General features: G+C 41.7%; 1 protein-coding gene and 1 long non-coding RNA gene across 7 annotated transcripts; one reads left to right on the forward strand and one right to left on the reverse strand.

Annotated features, from left to right (window-relative positions):
• Positions 1-15: 15 nt before the first annotated feature.
• On the reverse strand, positions 16-26,040 carry LOC109461199 (polycystin-1-like protein 3). 2 transcript variants are annotated; one of them, XR_012490134.1, is made up of 9 exons: positions 25,957-26,040; positions 19,716-19,968; positions 15,697-15,792; positions 15,156-15,261; positions 10,554-10,740; positions 9,322-9,441; positions 4,507-4,623; positions 2,379-2,428; positions 16-560 (listed from the first exon to the last, which is right to left on the reverse strand). It is a non-coding gene; the product is annotated as a polycystin-1-like protein 3 (long non-coding RNA). The 2 variants fall into 2 exon arrangements; XR_012490133.1 differs by lacking the exons at positions 15,156-15,261; positions 15,697-15,792; positions 19,716-19,968; positions 25,957-26,040 and having other exon boundaries at positions 10,554-11,545.
• On the forward strand, positions 9,968-24,666 carry DHODH (dihydroorotate dehydrogenase (quinone)). Of its 5 annotated transcripts, none has more exons than XM_019757154.2 (11): positions 9,968-10,101; positions 10,588-10,668; positions 12,507-12,714; positions 14,771-14,983; positions 16,457-16,656; positions 19,198-19,280; positions 21,655-21,842; positions 22,437-22,550; positions 23,325-23,478; positions 23,661-23,820; positions 24,283-24,666. In XM_019757154.2, exons 4-11 carry the CDS (start codon positions 14,873-14,875, stop codon positions 24,335-24,337), a joined length of 1,065 nt encoding a protein of 354 aa, XP_019612713.2. In that variant the 5' UTR covers positions 9,968-10,101; positions 10,588-10,668; positions 12,507-12,714; positions 14,771-14,872; the 3' UTR covers positions 24,338-24,666. The 5 variants fall into 5 exon arrangements, with proteins under 5 accessions (XP_019612713.2, XP_074170744.1, XP_074170745.1 ...); XM_074314643.1 differs by having other exon boundaries at positions 12,511-12,714; XM_074314644.1 differs by lacking the exons at positions 9,968-10,101; positions 10,588-10,668 and having other exon boundaries at positions 12,386-12,714.
• Positions 26,041-26,277: the final 237 nt, after the last annotated feature.

Here is a 26,277-nt window from a genome sequence, read left to right on the forward strand (position 1 = left end):
AAAAAGTGGGGCAGGTGAACAAAGGTTCCTTCCCATTTGAAGCACTAAATATAATAACATTAAATAATAATAAGACATTCAATACTGAAATGGGTATACAACCCATTATGGAATACTTTCATGGACTTGTTTTGGTTTTGCTTTTAACTGGGATATATACTTGTCTGTCAGGCATTCTCGGGTATAGTTCTGCTCAGAGGTAAAGGGTGAACCAGGCTCCTTCTAGCATCACTATTCATGAAGCATCACCTAAATAGAAAAAAAGAATAAAAGTGCTTTTTCAGTATCACAGAGGTACCCAGTTCTGTATTTACCTGAGAGGCATTCTGAAAGGATGCTTGTAGATGAGTGGTGAAGACATCTGAATATGAGTCCTCTTTGGGGCTTGAAGTTATTTCTACGAGAGCTTTTTCAGCATGTGTAACAGATGCAGGCCTGCTGAGCTCTGTGATCACAGGGAGAAGCTGGCTGGTAGGTACCAATATGACTGATACACCCTGCTGCGTGACTTTGGGTAGTGCTGAAGGAAATGGGCTGATAGAATGGCACAGGGTCTTGGACTAAAAGATAAAAATATGGAAAGGAAAAGGCTAAATCTGGTATTACCAAATAATGAAAATTAAAGCAGTATTTCCAAAATTGCTCTGGAACTCTCATGTCCCGTGAGATATTAACAGACCTTTCTCTCAAAAAGATCCTGTGCTCAAACAATTTTGAGAAAGCAGCATACTGTATTATCCTCTTTAAGATTCACAATTTACCTTAGTGTATTTATTGTCAACCATTCAATAAATTATAATTAAACATCCACCAGGTGCTAAGCAATGTTCTGGGGAACTGGGGATACAGCAATACACAAAATGAGCCAAGTTCTTGCCCTCATGAAGCATCCATTTTAGTGGTGGATACAGAGAGACAAATTATATCACGTATTCAAAAAGTGCCATGAAGAAAAAAAAGTAAGAGTAAACAAAGAAAGCGTGTATGTCAGAGAAGGTGCTGAAATGTCAGGAAAGGGCATTTTTGCTGAGAATTGAATAAAGGGAGAGAGAAAGCTCTGTCATTATTTTGGAGAAGGACATTGGACAAGTGCAAAGGGCCGGAGGCCACAGCCTTCTGGTTTTATTTGAAGAACAAGGAAGCTAGATGAGCAAAAGTGGTAGGAGGGGAGATAAAAAAGATCCTGGGGCTGGGGTGGGAATAAGGGATGGGGTGGGAGAGCATGTCCTGTGTCAGGCAATTGAGAAGAGTGTGATTCTACTTTGAATGAAATGGGAAGGGGGCTTTGAGGAGCAGAGCATGATCTGACTTCTGTCGTGCAGGCTCCTCTCACTGCTGTGTTGAGCACTGATAGAAAGGGGCCAAAGCCCAAAGCAGGGAGATTAATAGGGGATAGATGCAAAGTTCAGATGGGAGATGACGGTGGCTTGGACTGGGTCATAGTGGTGAAGATGTGAGAAGTTAGGTTCGGGTCATTGAAGGGCTCTGAGAAGTTCTACACTCAAAAAAGTTTGTTTCCTTCTAATAACACTTTAAGCAAATGCTGGTTGTTATTCTGCAGAACATTGCTTGAGAAATACTGACTTAAGGGATTTTTAGTTCATCCCTGTTCTTTTTTTAAAAAATTTTTATTGGGGAGTATTGGAGAACAGTGTGCTTCTCCAGGGCCGTCAGCTTCAAGTTGTTGTCCTTTAATCTAGTTGTGGAGGGTGCAGCTCAGCTCCAAGTTCAGTCGCTGTTTTCAATCTTTAGTTACAGGGGGCACAGCCCATGTGGGAATTGAACCGGCAACCTTGTTGTTGAGAGCTCCCGTTCTAACCAACGGAGCAATCCGGCCACCGCCCCATGTTCTCTTTTATACTGATAAAACATTTTTTTTTGCAGTGGATCAAATAATTGTAAATCTATATTTAGACATCCACTAAAAGATTTCTATGTAGGACACAAAGACAAAAAGGCTGAGAAATTTCTTGAAGGTGAAATTTTATAGGTTATGCAGAGTTTCTACCTTTATTTTCCTTTCACTAAGATTTCTTACTTTTTTCCTTTTATAAAAAAGTTTTAAAATTTTATTGCATTGCATTTAGTTTTGTAAGATGCCATAAGTCCTTTCTGGAATGAAGCAGGAAATAAACAAACAAACAAACAACAAATGAATTATACGAAAAAAAAAAAGCCAAAGACAGGTTTTAAAAATGTCTTTAATAATGCATCCATTAAACCTGATTCTTTCCTGCACTTAAGCACCTTCCTTTCTTTATTAGAAAACTATTGTTCAGAGCACTCTATGATAGACCCTTGTGGGTCTATCAGGACCCACAAGGGATGGCAAAGAGACTAATATTCCAAGATGTGTATTGTGAATGTTAAGTACTTACAAGGTTAGCACAAGCACGTCGGTGACATGTGGTTGAAAGATGAATGGCTCCTGTAGAAAAAAAAAAGTAGATTAAGTTCAAGTAAAAGCCTAGGATAGAAATATTTCTTCCTATTTTATTTGTGAATGTTTTATTCTTGGCTAAACATGCAGATTGTTTTATATATAGGAAACCAGAGTGATCATTTCCCACTATTGATAAATCTGTAGACAAATTAGAATTCTGAAGCTGAAGCATTACAAATCACTAATGTGTAATCCCTTTGCTTACTCTTCAGCTACACTTGATATGAAAATAAATATTAAATCACATCAATCATAAAGTAGCCAGTAGATAAACATCACTGCAGAAATACCTGTCATAATTTTACTAAGAAGAGCTCATTATTAACAAATTAGAGTATATTTCTGATAGACTTTTAGAAAATGATCATTTACAGCATTTTACCAGATCATCATTACTGCTTTCATTCAACTTCCACATTTTCCAGCAAGAAAACTATGCTCTGAAGGCAATATCAGTGTGTTAACATGCCTATCTGCTATTACCTTATGCTGACTTCTTTCAAGGCATGAGTGTTTGAGACCACTAAAACTACAGCAAGCCTCCTTTGCCCTCTCTCTCTTTTCCTATAACACTTTCTGTTGTTCACAGCACTGTCATGTACATTTATCAGCAGAATCACTGTAGCTACTACTGCTGGGGGAGGACAGAGTCCTGAGATGCTCTTCTGATCATATACCATGTCTTTTTATCAAGGCACACAGGATGGAGGGTAGAAGAAACTGGATTCTGCATCAAAAGACCAGGGCTCCAGAGCTGGTTTGCCTTTTACCATAACTATGAAGCCTTGATTTTCTCAACTGGGTAATGGGTGTAACAATGTGAAAATTAAAGCAATGTATGTAGAATTGAGGAAAATGTCACCTTGGATTAGGGTTATTAGGTCAATAGATTGCTGGGAACAGGGAACTGACTAGAAAGGGGTTATGATCACTACCTAAGCCAACAGGCTGCTGAACTAAGAGTGACCCAATTTCTCGGTCTCCAGACAAACATTGTGTTTGAAAAGATCTTGCCTTAAAAGATAAGGAAAACCAAAAACCAAAAGGGAGCCCACAGATATCATAGAATCTGGGAATTGAATCCAGAGGACTCAGAAGAAATTATATCTCTGAAAATTATCAACAGAAAAAAAATTCAGAAAGCTATTTAACATCCTTAATACAAAGTCTTAAGGATAAATCAACTGAAGCTAAAATGCATAAGACTGAGATAAATTAAAAGAGAAATAAATGGTATTAGAGGATTTCAAGAAAACTACAAATGCTGCAGAAAAATTACTATCCACAGTGCAGGTAATACAGAACAAAAGTGATGTGGGATGGAGCCACTCAGATGCTAAGTCCCACTTCAGCAAACCAAAACTTGAGAAAGTTTCTATGCTGGGCTCTTCTAGAAAAAGTAGGCCCAGGTCAACCAATCAGCACTTGCCTGCTCAGTGCAAGTTACATACCCCTGCTCCAAGACTTCTCTTTGCTCCACATAATAAAGTAACCCTGCTCACTTTGGTTTATAAACGTCTCCCACCTTGTCCAGCTCTTTTAAGGGATAAAGGGCTTGTTGACAAGGGCATCTAACACTTGAAGCTGTGAGGTCCTACCCCTAAGAATAATCACTAAATCCACTTTAAATTTGTCTGTTTTTCCACCCATTCTATCAGGTGATCGCTATAATCATCCAACACTGATATTGATTGAGTTCACTTCAGGCTAATGCATCTTCCCCAAAAGGTATTTGTTTTTCAAAATTTTAAAAACTACATGACAACACCACAATTTGAAGGACTTTGCAAAGACTTTAAGAAGCCTCTCTTTTTTTGGTGGGACATTTTGGGGGAAAAAACTTTGTCTTTTATTTAGACATATGTAAAAAGAGGGTGGCCAAAGGAATATCAAGAAACTAAGTATTTATAATTTATAAAGTAAAAGCAAAGACTGCAATATTAAGATCAGACAAAATAGAATGCAATCAATATTTATTGGATACCTGTTATGATGACATATTTCAGCATTAATTCAGTCTTGTGCATCCTTTAGGGCAAGAAATTGATTTCACCACACATTACCTGAGGTCATTTGGTTTCTCGGTATTGCAACTTCTCTTTTTGTCTTCTTGCACATCCAATGTAAATGAGAATTATTTGCATTTCTTTCATAACTGGCATCTCGGTCTGAAAAGGCATCTATTTGGAGATCAATGCAAAAGTTAATTTACAGGATACAGCTCTAACTGTAAGTCTATAAAATAAGCATTACAAGCACATACGTGATAATCAAGAAAACAAATGAAAGAGTATCCATTTTGTTTAAAGAACAATAATGTAGGAATTCTGAAATAGTTCTTTTGCTCTGGAGCACAGTCAGATCACCTTATGTGATCCAACATCTCAAACTTAGGTCCTCTGATTGGGTCAACACCGAGAAGACAGAGAATTAAGTTCATTTTAAGAAATTACATTCTAAGCATAATATTCTCCTTTGTAGTCTATAATTCCTATTGGTAGAGATAAAAGAGTTCAGAAGATGGACAATAACATTCTTGAATGTGCCTTGTGTAAAGCTGGTGTTTCTCATCACGCTGCTGAACATGGCAGAGAAAGTTCTACAACCTAATTGACTATCTCTCAGTTTAAACTCAGGATCACAAACCCCAAAGGCCTGCCTTCACATTGCCTAGCAATCATACTGTATTCCCCGAGTCTATTCCTGCTTCCACTCTCCTAGATGACCCTTTCCCACTTCTACTCAAATCTCCAACTAGGAGTCTCCCTGATCCTCAGTGTCAGGTCAAGTGATAACCTGGCTTTCTGCCTCAAGGGGAAATGTAGAAGCAAGGGAAATATGGAAGCAATTAAGTCTTTCCACGCACTCCATCAAATCTGCCCACCTACCAGCATCTGTACCCACAGACACCTCCTTCTCTCCTGTTACTACAATCTCCCTGTGCTCCTACTCAAAATGATATTCTCTAGTAGCACACTAGCTTGGATCAAGAACACTGTCCTAGAATACTATATTTCCCATCTTAAGGAAAAAAACCCCCACAATTTACATTGCCTCAGGAATTATGGCTTCAATTCATTCCTGCTCTTGAGCAAAATTCCCTTAAAAATTATCTAAACTTGGTACGACTAGTTCCTCTCCTGCTCTCTTTTTCCTTATTTTTAGGGATTGCTTTTTTTCATTTTAAATTTGTTTTCTAATTATGTAAAACCCTTATAGAGTTCCAATGTCAAAACTATTAAACAAAGTACATTCAGAAAGGTTTAAATTCCTTCTTTGTCCTTTCTATTCTACTCCCCCCTCCCCTATAGGTAATCATTTCCATAGTTTTTTGTTTTTCTATTATGTTCATACATATATTTGTATGAATATGCACATCTATTCATATTACCCCTTTCTTAGATTAAAGTAGCATAAAGTAGTAGTTCTGCACTTGCTTTTTTCCCACTAAAAAAACATATTATAGATGTAACCCCACTGCAGTAGAGATCTTCCTTCTTTTTACAACCAGTCCCCTCTTGATAGGTATGTGAATTGCTTCTACTCTTTGCTATTACAAAGGCTACCATGAATAGCCTTATGTATGTGTCTTTTTTGTATTTTTGCCAGTGGACTTTTGGGATAGATTCCTAGCAGCAGGATTGCTGGGTCAAAGGGTAAATATATATCTAATTTTGCTAGAGATTGCTAAATTCCTCTGCATAATGATTGTATCTTATTGTATCCCCACTAACAATTTATGAGATTGCCTATTCCTCAATGGTCTTGCCAACAGAATACGTTAAATTTGCGGATTTATGCCAATCTGATAGGTGGGAAATGGTATCTCAGTTTATTTTACATTTGCATTTCTCTAATTTTTGGCAAGAATACTTCCTAAGTGATGTGTATACATACATTGGGGGCATTTTTTCTTTCTTTGTAAAAAATTAAACTTACTATTTTGAGATAATTGTAGATTCATCTGCAGTTGTTAAGAAATAATAGAGAGATGCTACATTCCCTTTATTCAGTTTCTCCCAAGGACAACATCTTGCAAAACTATAGTATAACCAGGATATTGACATTGATACTGACAAGATAAATTTTCCATCATTATAAGGACCCCTCATGTGGCCCTTTAATAGCCACGCCTACTTCCCTCCTGCCCTTACCCCTTTCTTAGCCCCTGACAACTACTGATTTATTCTCCATCCTAGACTTTTGTCATTTCATTTCAAGAATATTAAATAAATGGGATCATACAGTACGTAGCACGTTGAGATTGATCTTGTTTAACTCAGCAGAATTCTCTGGAGATTAATCCAGGTTGTTGTGTGTATGAATACTTTATTTTTATTGCTGGACAGTATTCCATGACATAGATGTATGTACCACCGTTATTTAACCGTTCATCTACTAAAGAACATCTGGGTCATTTCCAGTTTTGGGCTATTATAAATGAAGCTGCTATAAATATTCTTGTACATGTTTTTGTGTGCCATCTAACATGTTCCTGGGTTCTCTTACTTCCTGTAAACTAGTTGGCTCTAGAGGCTTAGTCAGGTTCAAGTTCTACTTTTTATAAGAATATTCAGTAGATGGTGCCAAGTACTTCTGTCAGGAGTCACATAATGTCTTTCTCTCTCTCTATGATGTTAGCAGTCATTGGTGATTATTTCTTAGATCCATTCTTTCCACCCAGGGTTGTAGGAATTTGTGTTTAGTATTTTATTACAAACTACTGATTTTATAAATATCAAAACATCACCCATTTACTACTTAAACTAGAACAAAGTCAAAGCTAACTTATTTAGAAGTAGTAACAAGTATGCAATTTAAGGATAATGGTAAACTGATGATTCTCCTAAGGCACAGAGTGTCTCAAAAGGATGTGTGACACTGTGACCTTAGCAGAGATGGCAGATAGTGCTACAAATATTTTTCAGAGGTTGCCAGGACAGAACTCCATTTATTAATGGTTGTCATGTCATCCTATGATAATTAGTTTGAAGTAATGAGTTTATATTATTTTACTTTACCAAGGGCATAGAAGTATTTCAAAGTTTACACAACCAGTATGTCTGTCTTGGTACATACAAGGTGAATATCAACCCAATTACAATACCACTTTGAACACAAACTTTTACTTCTTATTCAAACATTCTGGAAATAAAAATATCTTAGAAAGGAATACTTCTATATGTGAGCTTAATCTTTAAGTGCTTTTTTTTTTTTTAGTAAATGAAGAAAAATCATGAGTTCAACTATTCCACTGTGATAAAGTCAATCTGTAACCTCAGTAACACTTTATGATAACACAAAGCATTAGACTTACCTTTTGAATGTTAAGGAACAAATTTACAAATACTTCTCCCACTAATATGTTATTCTGGAAAAGTATTTCTTAAGTTCATAATAAAATGTGTAAACACTATGACAATGATAGCTGTATCTAAATACTTCTAAGCAATTATATTGTGCAAATACTTTAGTTTTAAAGGTTAACTAACAATATTGGATCTCTCAGTGTTTTCACTTTGACGTGAATATGAAACTATCTAGAAGCAGAAAATAAATTTTAAACAAAAAATAGAAATTGCACAATAATATAATATTAACAGTAATAATTACAATATTATGCCAGGCATTGTTCAAGCACTTCACTTGTATTATCTTAATTCTAATAACAATCCTTTGAAGGAAACTGAACTGCACAGAGGTTAAGCTGCTTGCCCAGGTGTCACAGCTGAGAAGTCATAGAAACAAGACATGAACTCAAGACTCTGACTCATGAACTCATGACTCTAGAGCCTGAGTTCTTAGCCGTACTATTATAACATTCTTCCTCTCATTATGGGAATGTAAGCTCAGAATTTGCAGAACTGGCTTAGATTAATCGAATGGAATTCTTTTTTGTCCAAGATTATCTTCCTCACAAACATTCTATATTTCATAACCATAATCTCTTGCAAGTACATGAATGATATCTGAAAATACATTTTCACTCCAAAACCAAGAACAGTTGAGAATGTCTAAAAACTCAACTCTTGGAGAGTAAAAGATGGATGGATATTCGTCATCATTTAAGTTATTTAGGAGTTGCTTTGCCAATTCTGAAGATGATGAAAAATAGTTCACAAATGTAAGATGGCCAGCCAATTTTAGGGATGCAGTTTGTGAGAATGAAACACATGACCTTTGGACTTGTGCAGAGATCAGGCTCACAACGTTGGTCTCATTAACAACAGCATGCTATAATGGCAAAATCAGTCATAGCTTGAAATGGTAAGAATGAGAGATTTGAAGCTAGAAATTCATTACATTGAAATACTGGGTCATTTCAATACCCAGTAGTTGAGGAATACTGTAACAGAGAAATATTTCTTGTGATAGAGAAGTATTGCAATGTATTCTCTTTTATGAAACACTCATAGATACTTATTTTAGTAAGAATGTATTTATGATTTTTTAAAAAATGGAACAGAATTATTACCTAAATAATCTGAGACATCATAAGCTCTCTGAGAATTCATGAGCTAAGAAATGTTTTATGTAACCACCACCATGAAAAACATTGCTTAATTAAAAAAACAAAAAACAAAAAACACCCAACTACACACATGGGGCTTACCAATAATACACTTTCTCACACACTCTGCCCATGCAATGAAGGGAACACCATGGCACAGCTCCTTCCAGCTACCAGAGTGAGATGCATAAGAAAGCCACTCCAAATGAACAGTTTCTTACTCTAATCATTATCATGAAAATCAAGATCTTTATATCGGTTCTATGGTCTATCATTCATGGACTTGCTAACATGCGCTCACATATTCTCTTTATTTAGAATCAGTTTCTAAAGTTAGTTTTTGGCAGATTGTAGCTTCATCACTTACCAGCCTGGCAAATGAAATAATGCCTCAGTGAGCATAAGTCTACTTTTGAGGTGATCCGATTGGACTTTCTGGACATGTAAGTGCACCTGGTGGGCTTTGTGGCCCAGTGGGCTGTGACATCTGTGGAAGAGAGACCAGACCCAGATGAGTCTCATCCTCAAAAGTCAAACGTTAAAAAGAAATTAAATATGAAAACCAAATTTTGCTAGTTTTCAATAGATGAAAATTGAGGATTTCCCCTCACATATTATAGATTGTTTATATTTTTCATATTATGTGTTCTTTATCACAAGGCTTAGCATTACTTTACCTAGACTTCAATGAAGATGATTATGATATAAATGCCTTGGATTTTTCTCTAAGACCACAAGATTATGGTGCATAATTTTGAATATGTCTATCTAATAAAGAAAACAGATAAATAATTTCTAGTTTCTGCATTAGGAAACTTGCAGCCAAGAATGATGAAGAGATATTTATCAGGAAAAAAGTGACCATAAAAGGTTTCCCGGGGCCGGTCCGGTGGCTCAGGTGGTTGGAACACCATGCTCCTAATGCCGAGGTCGCCAGGTTCAATTCCCACATGGGCCAGTGAGCTCTGCCCTCTACAGCTAAGATTGTGAACAGCTTTCCCTGGAGCTGGGCTGCCGTGAGCAGCTGGAGGTTGGCGGTGAGCTGCTGGAGGTTGGCGTGAACTGCTGCGGGCTGCTGTTTGCTGCTGGGGACTACTGTGTGCTGCCATGAGTGGCTAGGAGCCCGCAGGAGCTGCTGGGAGCTGCCGTAAGCTGCCGTGAGCGGCTGACCAGAGGCTAGCAACCGAATGCCTCAGTGGGGGGGAGTGCAAGTCTCATAAGTGCAAGGCTCCCCAGCATGGGCCAGGGAGCTGTGTCCTATACAACTAGACTGAGAAACAACGGCTTGAACCAGAATAGTGGGGGGAGGTGGGAGAAAGGGGGGGGAAATGGTTTCCTACTTCAGAATTTGCACAAAACTTTCAGTGAAATATTAGGTAAGTTAACTTTTGATAGACTGAGAAAATGTCATCTTTGCTACACAGACAAATCAAAGGCTATAGCACAAAAGTGGAAATATTTCAGAGGAATAATGGTAATGAAGTAAAGTGACTGATTTTTCTGTATACAAAGGCAGAAAGATTTAAATTTTTTCTCTCTCCTGTTCCAGAATAAAAGCAAGGAAATTTCCTTAATAAACACTAAACCTCAGAGCCTTACCTGGATTGTTTCTTTCTTGATATTTTCCCAGCAGCATTAAATTGTGCGCAATCCACCACTTCTTCCCTTCTTCCAGAAAGTTCCAGATGAGCTCTTCAACCTTCTGGTTCCAAGTGTAAGCAAGGTGTCCTCCCTGGGCACGGCAATAATTTTCTGCTTTCTCAAAGCTGCAGTGAAACCTGTTAAGCTGATAACAATTATTTTTACCATGTTGCTCTGGGTTATTTAGCTCAGTTCCTAGAAGTATACTTGTTCTGATGTATAACCAAAGCCAGGTTCTTCTTTTGAAGAACATATTCTCTGTGAACTATGAGCATGAAAAGTGTGGAGGCTCAGCAGCTGCCTGCGCCTTTAAATACATTATTAGTGGGTTTGTCTTATTTATTAGTATTATTTGTTTAGGAATTGGGAATCATTTGTGAAGGAAACAAAAGGTTCTGTTTTGTTTTGTTTTAAGGATCCAGGTGGAGTTCCTGTAAGCTGAAAACAAAGATCAATAAAGCAATGGGCCTTTATACCATAGCTGGGGCGCCACCATCTGTGTCTACACAACTGGATATGCCTTCAGCTTTATAATAGATCTTTGTTTGCTAAGTCTAAGCTGTAAGGGAGTACAGGATGATGAATATCTAAGTCAGTGTTGCTGAAAATTGAGTAATGTGTTGTTTTCCCAAAAAAGAAAACCACGGATTTAAATTATTGTATTGTTTCTTAAATATTTACTCTATCCTAAATCTCTTATATAACTCTATCCTAAATGTTATATAACCGTAAATGCCAAAGAATAAATATTTAACGAAAAAATGAATACAAATTAAATACAAACAAAACTGAAAACCAATGAAATTCAAATTTGCTGAATAGCCACTTGTCAGATATACATGGTTCTGGCCTACAGCTGCATAGATCCTTTTGAATTTGTCACGCAGTAGGAAAGAGTCAATTCTCTCAATTTTCTTTAACTTGCTGAAAAAAACCTGTGTCATTTGGTTACCTGTAGCACATTCATCATTTATATATTTAACCAGTTCTCTTTCTTGGTGCCAAAATAAACATGGGCACTGAAATCACTTGGCAGGTTTCAGAGTTCAGCTGGTTATCCAAATGATGCTTACAATTACTCTTTAAAATCATTATGGACTTGGACACTAAAATTAAAAATTTTCTGAAATGTTTACCCCAATACATCCCTGTTTTAAAAACACTGCAGTAATCAAATGGAAGATTAATGTGGTATGGCGCCTACTTTAAAAAGTTTAGTCTAATTAGGAAAGAAAAGACAATAATTGTAGTTAATAAAGAAAACGCTACTAGAAAGGTACAGTCTACATTTATGAAGGTTCAGCTGAGGAAGAAATTCTTTCCAGCACTTGAACTGACCATGTAAGGATGGCTACATTTAGGCAGATGAAATCGGCATCTTAGCAGAGGAGTCAATGTAAGTTAAATGCATAGAAGTGAGAAAGTGGAAGGTATTTATAGAGAAATAGTCCTGTGTGTGTCTGTCTGTGTGTGGGGCTGTACTTGGGGGACAGTAGTGAGAACTACAACTATAAAACTGAAATGTTTCAAATGCTAGGAAAAAGACTGCAATTTATTTGGAAGATTTCTTAGCAGAGCAGTCCAAGTCTGTGCTGCAATGAAATGGTGTGGGTGCAGTGTACCTTCAATTAGTCTTAATTTTCCAACATCCTCATAAACATATGTACATACATAGAAACAGATACACATTTTAAGCATTTTAAAGCGAAACCTGATGTTGATGGAATCTTCTTTAAAGTCTACGCAGATATTTTAGTGCTGTAATTCATTTCAACTTTTTATAAAGTGCCTGATATATACTTTCTCAATACATGCTTTACCTAAAGCATATCAATAAAATGTTTTAACTTAAATGATTTGGTGACAGTATTGCTTAGAAATGAAGACCACATATAAGCTATCTTTGTCCAGGTAGCAAAGACGCTGACAAATTCCGCGAAGACCTCCGCCCTCCGCCTAACTGCACTTCCGCGACGCCCAGAAAGAACACCGGAAGTCCGGCTGGCGAGCGGAAGAGGCGTGGCTGTTGCGATTGCGCCCGCGCGCGCGCGCTCCAGCGTCCAACCAGGTCCTCGGGGTGGAGCAGAGGCGCCCTACCCACCCTTCTGCCCGACGATTGGTGAGTTGGCAGCCTCGGGGGCAGGGATTAGACGTCTTCCCACCATCTCCTCCAATGGAAATGGGACAGAGGCAGGCCTAGTGGCGGAAGGAGCATGGCGTGGAGACAGCTGAAAGTGAGTTTAGAAACTGGGGCTCTTCCAGTGGCGAGAGAGTCCGAATGAGAGCAAGGCTAGTGGGGAATGCAGGGCTAGCCCCGGCGCGATGTGGACGGGAGGCGGCTCCGAGAGCGTGGGCCCGTGTGTGTGTGTATGGTGTGTGTGTGTGTGTGTGTGCAAAGGCTAGTGAGTGTGCATTTGTTCACGTACTCGGTCTGTGTGTAAACGGCACGTGCGTGTCTGGGTGGATGTCAGCGCACGTGGGACAAACTTAATGAGCCTGGCACAGAGGAGCTCAGTGAACACTCGGTCTCCTAGCACTGTGTGCAGCATCCAACGTGGAATGAAATTACAAGAAGACACGTCCCAATCCTAGATAAAATTTTAGGGCGAGGGCTCTATGTAACTAACGGTGCTCACATATTTGTTGATTGACATTAAGGGGCGTTCCCTCAATCTGGAGACCAGGAGAGAGACAAATGAATACTTGATCTGTATCAATCAACAGCCAAGAGTGATACTTAAAGGCAAATCTGATCATGTCACGTCTTTGTTTAGGGAACAAACCGAAATCTTAATTCTGGCCAAAACCTCTGCCTGTCTCCCCAACTTCTTTTTCAAGCCATACTTTTACTCCTTGGTTCCAAACAAACCTTTCCTCTCCCCCCATTCCTTGGGTGCATCACAGTCTCCTCTGCCACGGAAAGAGCCCTTTGACTTTTTCTACCCCCACTGCCTCCTAGTTAACTCCTATTTACCCTCTTAATATCAGTGTCACTTCCTCAAGGAAGGCTACCTACCTCTTTTATAAGGTTGGGTTCTTCCATTACCCTATAGTACTTTTTTCTTCATAGCAATTGTCACAGTTACATATTTGCATGATCATTGATTTCTGTCTCCTCATAAGATTGTATTCCCCATGAAGGCGGGGACTTGGTCTGTTTAGCCCACCTATGAGTGCTCAATCACTAGTTGATGAATGATTGAATGAATGAATGAATGAGTGACAACATCTGGCAGTGAATATTAGAGAAAAGTATGAACCAGATTTGAGCTAGGAGAGTGGTTCTTCACCCAGTAAGACCTAATGCTCCTTAAAAAAAAAAATATTTTGCAACCCCCTTTATTATCCTGAAATAGAAGTTATGTGTAATGTAATCTTTCTGTGTATAATTTTTAAAAGTCAACATAAAGCCCTAACTGGAATGTAAAGAGAAATTAATTTATAATAAAATATGTATTTCAATATGTAAATGTTAGGGCATGACTCACCTACTGAGACAGTCAAGTGTTTAAGCCTCTACTTAGAAATTCTAGTGCTACAAGTATGTTTGTCAATTGCCCCAACTAAAGCACTGTACCATTCCTAACGGGGTTTTCTGAGATAGTGAACAATTCTTGGTAATGTTCTATGCAAAACTGTATAGTCATCCCTCTATTTACAAGGTAATTGTATTCCTGCCAAAGTCAATGCACATAAAAACTGCAGGAGACAGTTTGTGTTTATTTGGTGAAATATAGTTTGGTTCTAGGCTCAGCTAACATGAGTAGGTATTTTTTATCTACTGAATATCAGTAGGATGTTCAACAGTCATACATGACCAGCACAATTCATCTGCCAGAAAGTCTAAAACAATGCAGGATGTCTGACTTCACTGACTCCTGCTCACTAAATCTATTAATATCCCCTCCCAAATACCCACCACATGTCCCTTAGGGGCCAGTACTGTCTCTATTGAAACTCAGGCCTGGAGTCCTTCAGGGCCAGAAGAGTGTGTGTCAGCAGAAGTGTAGTTACAGCTTTTGATTATAGAGGCTTATGTGTGAGCAAGAGTAGAAATAACGGAGACCAGCTAGGGACATCATTCATGTGACATGTGATTATGTCCTCTGTGTGTGGGTGTAAAGGGCTCAGAGAGGGTGCTGCATACAGCCTGGACAATGGGCTCTTTTTTCCAGAAGCGGGCCCAGGATGCCCTGGTCATCCTGGGGGGTGGAGGACTTCTCTTCGCCTCCTACCTGACGGCCACGGGGGATGAGCATTTCTATGCTGAATACTTGATGCCGACTCTACAGGGGCTGCTGGACCCCGAGTCAGCCCACAGGCTGGCTGTTCATGTCACCTCCCTGGGGCTCATTCCTCGTGCCACGTTTCAAGACTCTGACATGCTGGTAGGTGATCTTGAAACACCATGTGCAATACAAAGTGAAGGTCAGTGTCCCCTAATTTACAAAGCTGGTGCTGATTCTTTTGAAAAATCAGAGTCCCGAGTTAGCCCTGATGAAAAACTCATCCTCATCTATACATCAAGAAACTGAGGCAGTGAGTAGTTAAATGACTTACCCACAGTCACACAGCCAGGATTCAAACCTATGGAGTCTGACTTGGCAACCATCTCCTTAGCCACTGGCCTGCCTTGCTGAGGTCTCAGGTAGCTCAGTCTTCACCTCTGCAAAATGTGGAAGCATGCCAGTCATTAATCATCTAATGTGACATAGGCATGTCTAGCCATGCCCTTTGAGGAAGGCATATAAAAACCTGTCTCAGCATCATTCAGTCCTACATTAACACATGGGCCCCACCATGTGCCTGCTGCTCTTCCGGGTGCCAGGGTTACAGCAACAAACAAAACAAGAATCCGTGTCCTAGGATCTGCATCCTGTAAGCCCCGCCAGTTTCCATCTCAGAGACTCTTACCACATGGGGGACATCAGAATGCTGTGAACATGAGGACAACAAATAAGACGCATACAGACCTCTTTGGGGAAGGGTCACTATTATAAATCAGAGGGGTCTTTCTCTGCATTTCCCCTTTTTGTCTTAGAATTCCTTTCACGTCCCCATCCTGAAATTTTGAGCAGATGTGGCATTTTACCTGACTTACCATACGCAAGTACTGAAGGGCACTGTAGAATCAGAAAGAGTATTCTTTTCTTTAAGCTGTCCTCATCCCAAACTGCTAGTTTGAATGTCCTGGAACCTGGTGTAACAGAAATGAGTAAAGAGTGGGATAAGAGTGTCTGACAGGGAAGAACCTGTCTCTAACCACAGCCTGGATCTGGAGCCCAGCCATCACTTTTGCCTAGCAGAGCACTTTGCTCCCTCAAGCGCCCCACAGTGATGTCTAGGGGACATCACTGGGCTTTGAATTAGCCTGGATGAGAAGGGACCCAGGTGGGTCTGACTTCCTAAGCTGACTCAAGGATTTTGCTGCTTGACACTGTTTCAGAATAGCACTAGTTAGAGGCTGACACCAACAGGCCACTCTCTCCCACCACGGATAGTGGATAAGAAGGGATTAATGTTAGCGGTAACTGGAAAACATAGTGTCTATCTTCTATCCAACCCATGGTGGCAACACAGTTTTTCTCCTTAGTCTTGGTGCTGGATGACAAAGCCTGATGGCTCTTGAACTCCGGCAGGTATCAGAATAACCTGCAGAGTGCCACTAAAAATAGATTCCTTCAGAGTTCCATTCTGCCCACCATCCTCCAAAGATTCTGATTCCTTAGTCTGGAGAGGGGTCCTGGGATCGGATGGTTAACAAGGTCCCCAGGGAATTCTGACATAGACGTGCCAGAAATTAACCTTAAGAAACACTGGTGTAGCCTTGTGTACCTCTGATTTTGTCTCCCTCTTCCTAGGAAGTGAAAGTTCTGGGCCATAAGTTCCGAAATCCAGTAGGAATTGCTGCAGGTTTTGACAAGCATGGAGAGGCTGTGGATGGACTTTACAAGATGGGCTTTGGTTTTGTTGAGATAGGCAGTGTTACCCCAGAACCTCAGGAGGGAAACCCCAGACCCAGAGTCTTCCGTCTCCCGGAGGACCAAGCCATCATTAACAGGTAGGTGAGCGGCCCAGAGGTAACAGGGATGCCTTCTTCCCAGCAGAATGCATGGGATGTTTTTTTTCTGTCATGCAGTGTGGACATTATTCTAGCACTTGGAATGTTCAGGGATCATGGTGAACATATACCATGTGCCAGGCATAAAAGTAGGTTTTGGGATTTCAGTTTAACATGTACACATGCTAAAACCTGGAAAACTACATAATTTAGCTACAACCACGAGACCATAAGCTTGAGAGCTTGGGTATGGATTTAGGTGTATTTGACTTTAGAGTTTTTTAGTTGTATTTGATGTTAACGTGCTTTTTCCACATTGTTACTCTAATGCCCTTGCCCAGCACTGTCTGGTAGAAATATAATGCGAGCCCCATATGTAATTTAAAATATTCTAGTAGCCGTGATAAAATAATAAAAAGGAATAGGTGAAATTAATTTTAGTAACATGTTCTATTTAATTATTTGTGATAATTATTATATTTAATTGAAATACTTAATATACTAAATATCATTTTATTTATCATTTATTTCGTTTTTAGTTTTATTAAATTTATTGGGGTAACATTGGTTAATAAAATTATATATGTTTCAAGTGTATAATTCTATAATATATTATCTGTATATTGCAGTGTTTTCACCACCCCAAGTCAAGTCTCCTTCCGTCACCATATATTTGACCCCCCTTTACTCTTTTCTACCTCCCCACATATCATTTTAACATATCATCAACACAAAAATGATTAATTAGCTCTTTACCTTGTTTTCCTGTACCAAGTCTTTCAAATCCAGTGTATTTTTTTCTCCAGCACCTGTCAGTGTGGACTGGCCACGTTTCAAGTGCTCAGTAACACATGTGGCTAATGGCTCTTGGATTGGACAGTATAGCCCTAGCCTTCAGTAAACTGGAAAATGTAATCGTCAATATATGCAGCTGCTTTTTGTAAGAGAGATCCTTGTAGACTGTGTAAAGACCTTCTCTTTATAATCCCTGTGCAATTTTCACAACATCAAACCCAGAAAGCGAAGAAGTTCCTACTTTTTGTTAACAGAATCGTGAAGCGCCTCCTTGGGAGGTTTTGATAGGCATCTTTGAAGCCATTACTGGCCTTCTGGAAGACTCACCTATGTGACATTTATTAGGCTGCACTTCCCGCTTTATTGTGCTTGTTTCAGGTAAATTTTTCAGCGTTAGCAATCAAGTTATAGATCTTTCTGCTACATTGCAGGATAGGATTGATATCTTTAGAACGTCCAAGTCACTGGAGGTTCCAGGGTGACGGTACTTGTCAGAATCCTGTAGATGAGAAGTGGCCGAGAGCGGAGAGCCTGTGTGTTCAGCCTCCTTGCTCTGTTTGGCATACTCAATAAATTTAATGAATAAATTCACCCATTCATTCAGCAAGTCAGCAAATGCATGTGCCACTCTATCTGTTAGGTGTTTTTGGCTGCAAGTAACAAAGTGACTTAAACAATAGGCATTTGTTATTATTTCTTCTCAGAACAGCTGTAGTAGGCAGGGTTGGTTGAGCAGTACGGCAATGTCAGGACTCTGGCCCAACTTCTCTGGACCATAGCTTCTTGTTTGTAAGACATCTACCCAGCTACAAGGGTTGTGTCCTTTCATGGGGACGTCTGAGAGCAGAAAGGGAAAAGGAAGCCTAGATACTGGGGAGAGTGGTTCCCAGAAGCTCCCCGGTAGGCATCACCTTGTATCTCAGTGATCATGCCCAGTCGCACGGTCATGCTTCAGTGGCTAGTGTGGCTGGGAAAGGAGATATTGTCATTCCCACCCAGTATCAGGGCAGGAAGGAAGGGGGAATGGCCAAAGGTCAATGACCCACAAGTAGGGCTGGAGAGACAGAGATGAGCAGGAGAGATGAGGTCACTGCCGTTGTGGAGTGTCTAGTGGTACGGTGATGGAGAAGTAAGACATGTCCTCGATCCTCAAGGAGATCATAACCCAGTAGGGGAACTTAAGCATACATATAGATCCCGAGCCAGGAGAAAGATCGGTGCAAAGTGCTCAGTGAATGCCAAGAGGTGAGGGATCATTTGTGTCTGGCAGCTTTATGGAACGAGGAGAGGGAGAGTTTGGTCTGAGTCAGGAAGAGAAGACAATTTTAATAGGCAGAAAGGATGGGGACATAGAGTGGCAGGAGGTGGAAAGACGGGCTTGTCAGAGTGGGCTCCACTGGGTGTGTGTGGGGGGTGCATAGGTAAAGAGGAGGGGGTGCTGGACTCATACAAGTCTGGGGCAGCTATAGGGCCGAGGCTGAGCTGTAGCCAGTGCTAGCTGGCTGGGTGGCTTGTTTGCACATTTTAATTTCCCTTTCCCTTTGTGTTTGATAGTGTTCTGACATGTTCTCTAGGAGGTCCAGGGTGTTTAGACCTTGGAAGTCTTAAGAACTGACTCTCATTTTTTTTCTTTTCTGCTTTTAAAAGTTATATGTATAGCCATAGAACCATGTATGTCTCCAAAGTCTCTGCCTTCTGGCTGAGGGCTCTAACCTTGTCCCTTCCCCATCTGCTTGTATGTTACAGATACGGATTTAATAGTCACGGGTTCTCTGTGGTGGAACACAGGTTACGGGCCAGACAGCAGATGCAGGCCAGGCTCACAGAAGGTAAAGTGGGGCTGCGTTAAAGGGGCTTTCTTCATTTATTGGGAGGAAATGTGGGGGAAACATCAGGAACGTTCCTAGTGACAGACATGATTGAGCAATAGAAAAAACACTACAGAACTCAGGGTTCCTCTCTCAGAGGAATTTTCCTGATTCTACCAGTTTGCAAGATTTTAACGGAATGTCACAACTCAGCAAAGATGCACTTAGTTTCTGCCTTGTTACATAACCTATGTTATATCTTAACTGCACAGCTTGGAAGTGAGCAAAGGAGAGTGGCCCCCCTGTGATCACATAGGCAGTGAGATGTAGGCATGGCTTGAGCGCCATCTTGTTCTGCTTCTGTTGTCCTTCTGTCCATTGTACGAATAAACATGTTAATTATAGAAGCATTAGTAACTACAGAGAAGCATAGAGAAGAAAATTAAAAGTACTCACACTCTCCCCACTCAGGGTAACTACTCTTGGCATTTGGGAGTCTGGAAATACCAGGCATTTTTGAAGGCACCTTCGTATATGCTGATGTTCATTCCCAGGGGCTCTCCGCTCTGCTGTCTGTCCTTCAGGATGCACTTAGTGGGGTAGGGTTGTATTATCCTCACCAGACCTTAGATTGTTTGGGGCTATCGCCTTTCTTCTCGTTGGATCCCTCTGGAACTCCTTCCAGGAAGTTTTAGTCTCATTAGATGTCCTGGTGGCGAAATGAGAAAAACCTCTGGATATCAGATTCATTTCAGGAAGGAAGTTGAAAGGACTGAGGCTGTTAGCAATCTCTGATTTTGGGAGTAGGAAGTAACCTTGTTTGGAAATCCCTGGTTTTGACAGCACTAGACCCTGTTATACTATAGACCTTTTGGGGAACTTTGAAGGTCGTAATATGACTTTTATGGTTTGTGATACTCTTCTGCCTTCTTTGTTCACAGTGTTCTTCACACCAGCTTTCTCCCCTGTCCTCCCTCGCCCATCCCCTCACCCCCAGTCTGGTGCTAAATTCATTGCAGTGAAGCAAAGTCCTATAGCAGAGCTATAGCTGTTTACCAGCAGCTAGAAGCCCTAAAGACAGCTTATCACTAGCACCATGCCAAGGGATGTGAGTTGACAAAAGCTGTGGTGCCCTTTGGGGATAGAGTAATTCAGCAATTTCTGTCTAACTCCAAAATCTTGTCAGTTTGGCCAGATGACTATTAATGAAAGATTCATTCGCTACATGAAAGCAGTACTCTCTTTCAAGCCAATTTACCTGTGTGGCAAAGAATGACAGCTTCTAAATGTCTTTGGCTTGATGGATTCTAGACATGGGAAGTGTGGAGACCTTGTTATATAACCTGTCTGATGGGTTCTAGCCCGCTGCCCCCTCCCCCAACAATTAGCTACACAAATCTCATTTACTTTCAAGCTGATGATAAAAGGGTGACTACATTTAGGGTATGAGAAGGGGGTCAGCAGGACTAGATGTTGTTCTTTGGTCCTTCCTGACCTGACACACGTTTTGTGAGCTAACTTGATGTTTCAGGTCTTTTCCCAACTATCAGATGGAAAAGTAGCCAGTACCACTGACATACCATTGACCTGTACAGATAAGATGGTATCTTCGGAGAAGTACAAACAACCCCTTGCTTTCACACAGAGCCTGTTTCTGAAATGTATTTTTTCTGAAAGTCCAAAATGCAAGTCAAGTGATAATCCCATTTTTAAGTAAGGTGGCTGTTTTACTTACTGTGCAAATTGAGGCACTTTGGAAAGTGAACGGGGAGCAGGCATTAATAATTATGCCCAGGCTACCGGAGTAGTCAGGGCTGTCCTGAGGACTGGGATGTATGGTCATCCTAGTTATAAAGGGGAGGCCCTTCTCAGAGAACTGAAATTATAAAATAATTATACCTTTGCATTTTAGGCATGATAATTGAAAATACCTTCCAGTATTTTATGCATATTCTTAATTTTGGATTTTCTTCACAACTGCACACCCAGGCTCTCCACCCAAGTCCAAGGAGCAGCCCTTGAGAGTAAACAGTTACCCCTTCTGACATGCCTGTTAATTTCTGTCTGTTCTCAGTTGTATTACATTTGTGAGCCATGCCTATTTTATCACTAGTATTTGCATTCTGAATTTCTCCATTTTCCATTTAATTTTTAAAAAGAACAAGGGCACAATGCTGTAAAACATCAGGTAGTTGCCCAAACATTGCCACGCAGACGAAGGTGCTGAGCTGTTTCGTGCTCAGCAGGCAGCAGCACCATGCCCTTCGCAGTATTTGTCAGCTGGTGCCGAAGTTCTCATTGGAGAGAGGGGAAGGCCTAGAAGGCTGTGTCCATGGGCTGTTCACGTCAAGGAAATGGTGTGTGGGGACAAAACCTTGACCAGCGGTATTTGCAGGTGGGCTGCCGCTGGGGATTAACCTGGGGAAAAATAAGACCTCGGTGGACGCTGCCTCGGACTACGCAGAGGGGGTGCGAGTCTTGGGGCCGTTGGCTGACTACCTGGTAGTGAACGTGTCCAGTCCCAACACGGCTGGGCTGCGGAGCCTTCAGGGAAAGGCTGAGCTGCGCCATCTGCTGACCAAGGTGGGCAATTACACCTCTAGGTCCCACTCCACCAACCTGTCCTATCTACTTCTTGTTCCTTCTTCAGGGGGAAGCTTCAATGTCATTATCTAGGAGCTGTCCTTCGACCTGGACCAGTCAGGACCCCTCACTGTACTCGAATCTCTTAATCTCAACACTGATTATGCTCAATAGTAATTAATTGCTGTTATCTGTCCCTGCTTTTAAACCATAAGGTCTCTGATAGGGACCATGTCTCTCATTTTCCTACACTGTCCCTAGTATCTAGAACATTGAATGAATGAATGAATGGAATGACTTTTCATTTCAGTACTTCTGACAGAATTCCTTTGTTATGTCCTTTAGGAACAAAAGTCTAACTGTTATTACATTAGCTGATGTCAGTGACCACATTAGGGACTCAACCTTGGGGATTTTTTGGTTCAACAGAATGGAATCGGATTCGCCTTGATGGGGTCTTTTGCATAACTGAGGGCTTTGTCTTCCAAAAAGGAGAAATTGCTTATGCTTTAGTTTATCTGGGCAGGTCATAGTTGCACCCTCACTCAGGCTGTGGTCTCAGGGGTCCCCATCTCTGGCCACGTGTCACTCTAGGTGCTGCAGGAGAGGGATGCCCTGAAGGGGGCACAGAAGCCAGCTCTGCTGGTGAAGATTGCGCCTGACCTCACGGCCCAGGACAAAGAGGATATCGCCAGTGTGGTGAGAGAGGTGCGAGGCGGGACTGGGGAGCGTCTGCCCCTTTTGGCTGGGCCAGCCCAGACGGCAGCCTGTGGTTTCCGTTCTGTGATACGGAGGGCTGGTTTGGTGTCTTTTTTTCATGCTTCTTTCCTTCTCTCTTTCCTCCTCTTCATCCATCAAGGGCCTCAAAGCTTGTGCTTGCATCCTTGGCCAGTCTGGGTTAGACTGGAGTACAGGCATACCTTGTTTTATTGTGCTTCACAGGCATTGCATTTTTTATAAATAGAAGTCAAGACCCCCGATTACCCCCCATCCCTGCGCGCCCCCCTCCCCCCGCAGCAAAAGGATTATGCCTCGCTTTATTGTGAGACTCCTTTTATTGTGGTGGTCTGGAACTGAACCTGCAATATCTCTGAGGTATGCCCATATTCTTTCTCTTCAGTCTAACACCAGGGCTCTGTGTTATAGGAGAATAGTGGAAACAGACTGAGCCTGGCAGCCCTGGGTTCAGATCCTGGTTCCACCACTTATTACCTGGAGGCCTTGGACAGGACATTCTAAAGTGGGTTGTTGTAAGGATTAAACCCTGTCCTAATGGAACGTTAGGGGTGGTACTACGTGATGGCACCTATTGCCATGTTGAGGCTCATTCTGACACTTGTTCAAGAAGCCTAGTGAGGTCTTGCTTCTGGGGGCTGTAGGTGTGGGGGCCTGGCCTGGCTGCTGTATCAGACCCTCCAGGGAAGCTTCTCTGCATCCGTCAGTGCCACAGCTGGAGGGCTCTTTCTCTGTCTCACACTGCAGTTGGGCATCGATGGACTGATTGTCACAAACACCACAGTGAGTCGCCCCCCTGGCCTCCAGGGTGCCCTGCGCTCTGAAACAGGAGGGCTGAGTGGGAAGCCCCTCCGGGACTTATCAACGCAAACCATCCGGGAGATGTATGCACTCATGCAAGGCAAGGAGTCAGTGTCCGTGTCTTTGGATTTGTGTGTGGCTTGGACTCTGGGGTCATGAACAGAATCCGTGTTCCCTGAACTGCTGCATTCAGCAGGGGAGCTGAGGGCTGAATCCAAACGGAGCTCCTGGTTCTCACATCGTCCGCCCTTCCTCATGGTGTTACCTTGTGCTTCTCTGCAGGCAGAGTCCCCATCATTGGGGTTGGCGGTGTCAGCAGTGGGCAGGATGCTCTGGAGAAGATCCGGGCGGGGGCCTCCCTGGTGCAGCTGTACACGGCCCTCACCTACCGGGGGCCGCCCGTAGTGGGCAGAGTCAAACGGGAGCTGGAGGCCCTTCTGAAGTGAGTGGGGCCACGTATGGCTTATAACAGAAGTTAATATGGTATCAGTTCTGATTGACTCAAACCAAAAGGATGATATTCATCTGTCTATTTATTCGTCACACAAAAAGGATTTAAGGGGCACACTGTGAACGCAGGGGAAAATTACTCTGTTGCTCCTTTGACTTCCAAGGCAATGGTGTTTATAGAGGAGTTGTAGTGGTATTTCCCATTAATTCGGTAACATTGGCTTGATGTCAGGGAGCTGTCTAGACTTAGAATCGACTGCCTTCTTCACCTGAAGACCTGGTATTCATGTCTCTAGGTCTCTGGGTGAAGACAGTGTGGGGGGCACGAGGTCTGTGTTTGGGAGAGAGAGAGAGGTAGGTGCAATTATGGAGCAGATGTCGTCCAGGTGGGTTTGGGCTTCTTGTAAGAATAGGGTCCACCATTTGCTGAAATTGCTGTTTTCTATTTTTCCAGGGAGCAGGGTTTTACCAGAGTCACAGATGCCATTGGAGCGGATCATCGGAGGTGAGAACATTGTTGGTGGAAGCGTGATCTGGAACCTTCCCACTAACTCAAGTGAGACTTTGTGGCTGGATCAGGAGAGAAGGGACTCTGTCTCAGGACGCATCGCCCAAATGACAAGAGCCCTTTCTCTGCAGCCAGTTCAGACTAAAAACCAATCGTGAGGGTCACCAGAATCAATACACAGCTTTCTTCAGTCACTTGTCAGATCATGAACTGCATTCAGGATTTTTTCCAGACTCAAATCCCAGGATCTTTTTAATACTGCAAGGACTTGAGATATTTGTGTGTATGGGGGGGAATCACGAAAAAAAATAAAGCCATTTAAAACCTGGACTTAAATTCCAGCCCTTTCTGGAAGGCTACTGCTACCTGGGGTCTGCAGCAGCCTTCTCAGGAACTTGACTGTTTTGTTCTATCTTTGTTGTTATTTAAGTTTTAGCTTTATTTTGAGAATATTTCAAACACAGACAAAAGTTGAAAGAAAAGGGCTTGTGGATGGCTGTCCTCTCCCTGTTTTCACATCATCTTCCCTCTGTCTGTGTCCTGATCTCCATTAAGGACACGGGTCATACTGGATCGGGGTCCACCCCAATGACCTCATTTTAACTTTATTACCTCTGGAAAGACCCTATCTCCAAATAAGGTCACACTTGGGGGTTTTGGGGAGTTAGGATTTCAACATATCAATTTTGGGAAGACAATTCAACTCATCACAAGAAATGTGCTTGCTGTCTCCCGGCTTTCACATCTATGACTTAGGGTGCCATCTGGCAAACAGGTTCTCAAGGTGCTTCACAATACTGGCCAAGAGGCGGAAGAAGTAGTCATTAGCTAGAGAAACGCTACTCTTTTCAATACCAAAAAGCAAACAGTGAGGAGAAGTTACAATCCTGGTCTGGGAAATGCTGCTGATATCTGGCACAACTTCACAGCTAACAAAATCACCTTTGTTCCCATCACTGCAGTACAGGTTGTATTTTAAATTTGATTTCTCAGTAGCTCTGTGGAGAGGCATGTAGCTGCAATAGTGATAATGTGTCCTGTTGCCTCATCTTTCCACCTCGGCCTCAGCCTGGCCCTCCCTCTGCCCAGCCACTCTTTGCCAAGAAACCAGCATCTAGTCTCCTGCTATCTTTTTCAAAGATCTTTTCCCTGGCTTTTGTCTTACTATGAAAATAATACCTACTCATAAGGAAATTTAAACAATGTAGCCCCCAAATAAAAGCTGTCTACCTCCTTCCTCCCAAACAATTCCCATCTCTAAGAGGACCTTGCTCTTTAGCTCCAGGTGGCTTGCTACCCAGGAGGGCCAGCCAGCAAGCATCTCATCTGATCAGAGAAAGTGAAAATCTGCATGTTTTATGTGGTATCTTCAGTGTTTAAAATTTGAGCTGATGTCATGCCAGTCCATTTAAACTGCTGTGTAGCCAGATGTGAATTATGGCCTCCACTTTAGGCATCTGGTCCATGCCATCTCGAGGCAGTGATTTGTAACTCCCCACCTCCTGGGAGCCAGGAGCACCAGCAGGGAAAGGTTGGAAGTGAGGAAGTAAAATCAGGAGAATGACATCTCAGCCAGAGCGGGGACAGGAAGGTCCCAGGGATGTTGATTCCATGACTCACCGTGGGTCGGGGGAGCACGTGGACTTGGAGTGGCCGTAGGAGATTCACCAAATCTTGCTGAGGCTCCATTTTTCTCAGCTGCAAAAACAGTGGTTTGGAGGATTAAGGATACCTTCACAGCAACTTTTACAAAGATGCATACTACGTGCTAGGCATGTTATGTACTTATTAGTCATGGACAGTCATGTATATTTTGTGTGCCTCAGTTTCCTAATGTGTAAAATGGGAGAAGCTCAGTACCCATCTTGAAGGGTTGTTATGAGGATGACGTGAAGTGCAGTAGTGCTTGGTACACTGACCCTCCTTGTAAGAGTTATTTTT

The sequence above is a fragment of the Rhinolophus sinicus genome, linkage group LG11 (assembly GCF_036562045.2).
Source record: "Rhinolophus sinicus isolate RSC01 linkage group LG11, ASM3656204v1, whole genome shotgun sequence".
NCBI classification, from domain to species: Eukaryota; Metazoa; Chordata; class Mammalia; order Chiroptera; family Rhinolophidae; genus Rhinolophus; species Rhinolophus sinicus.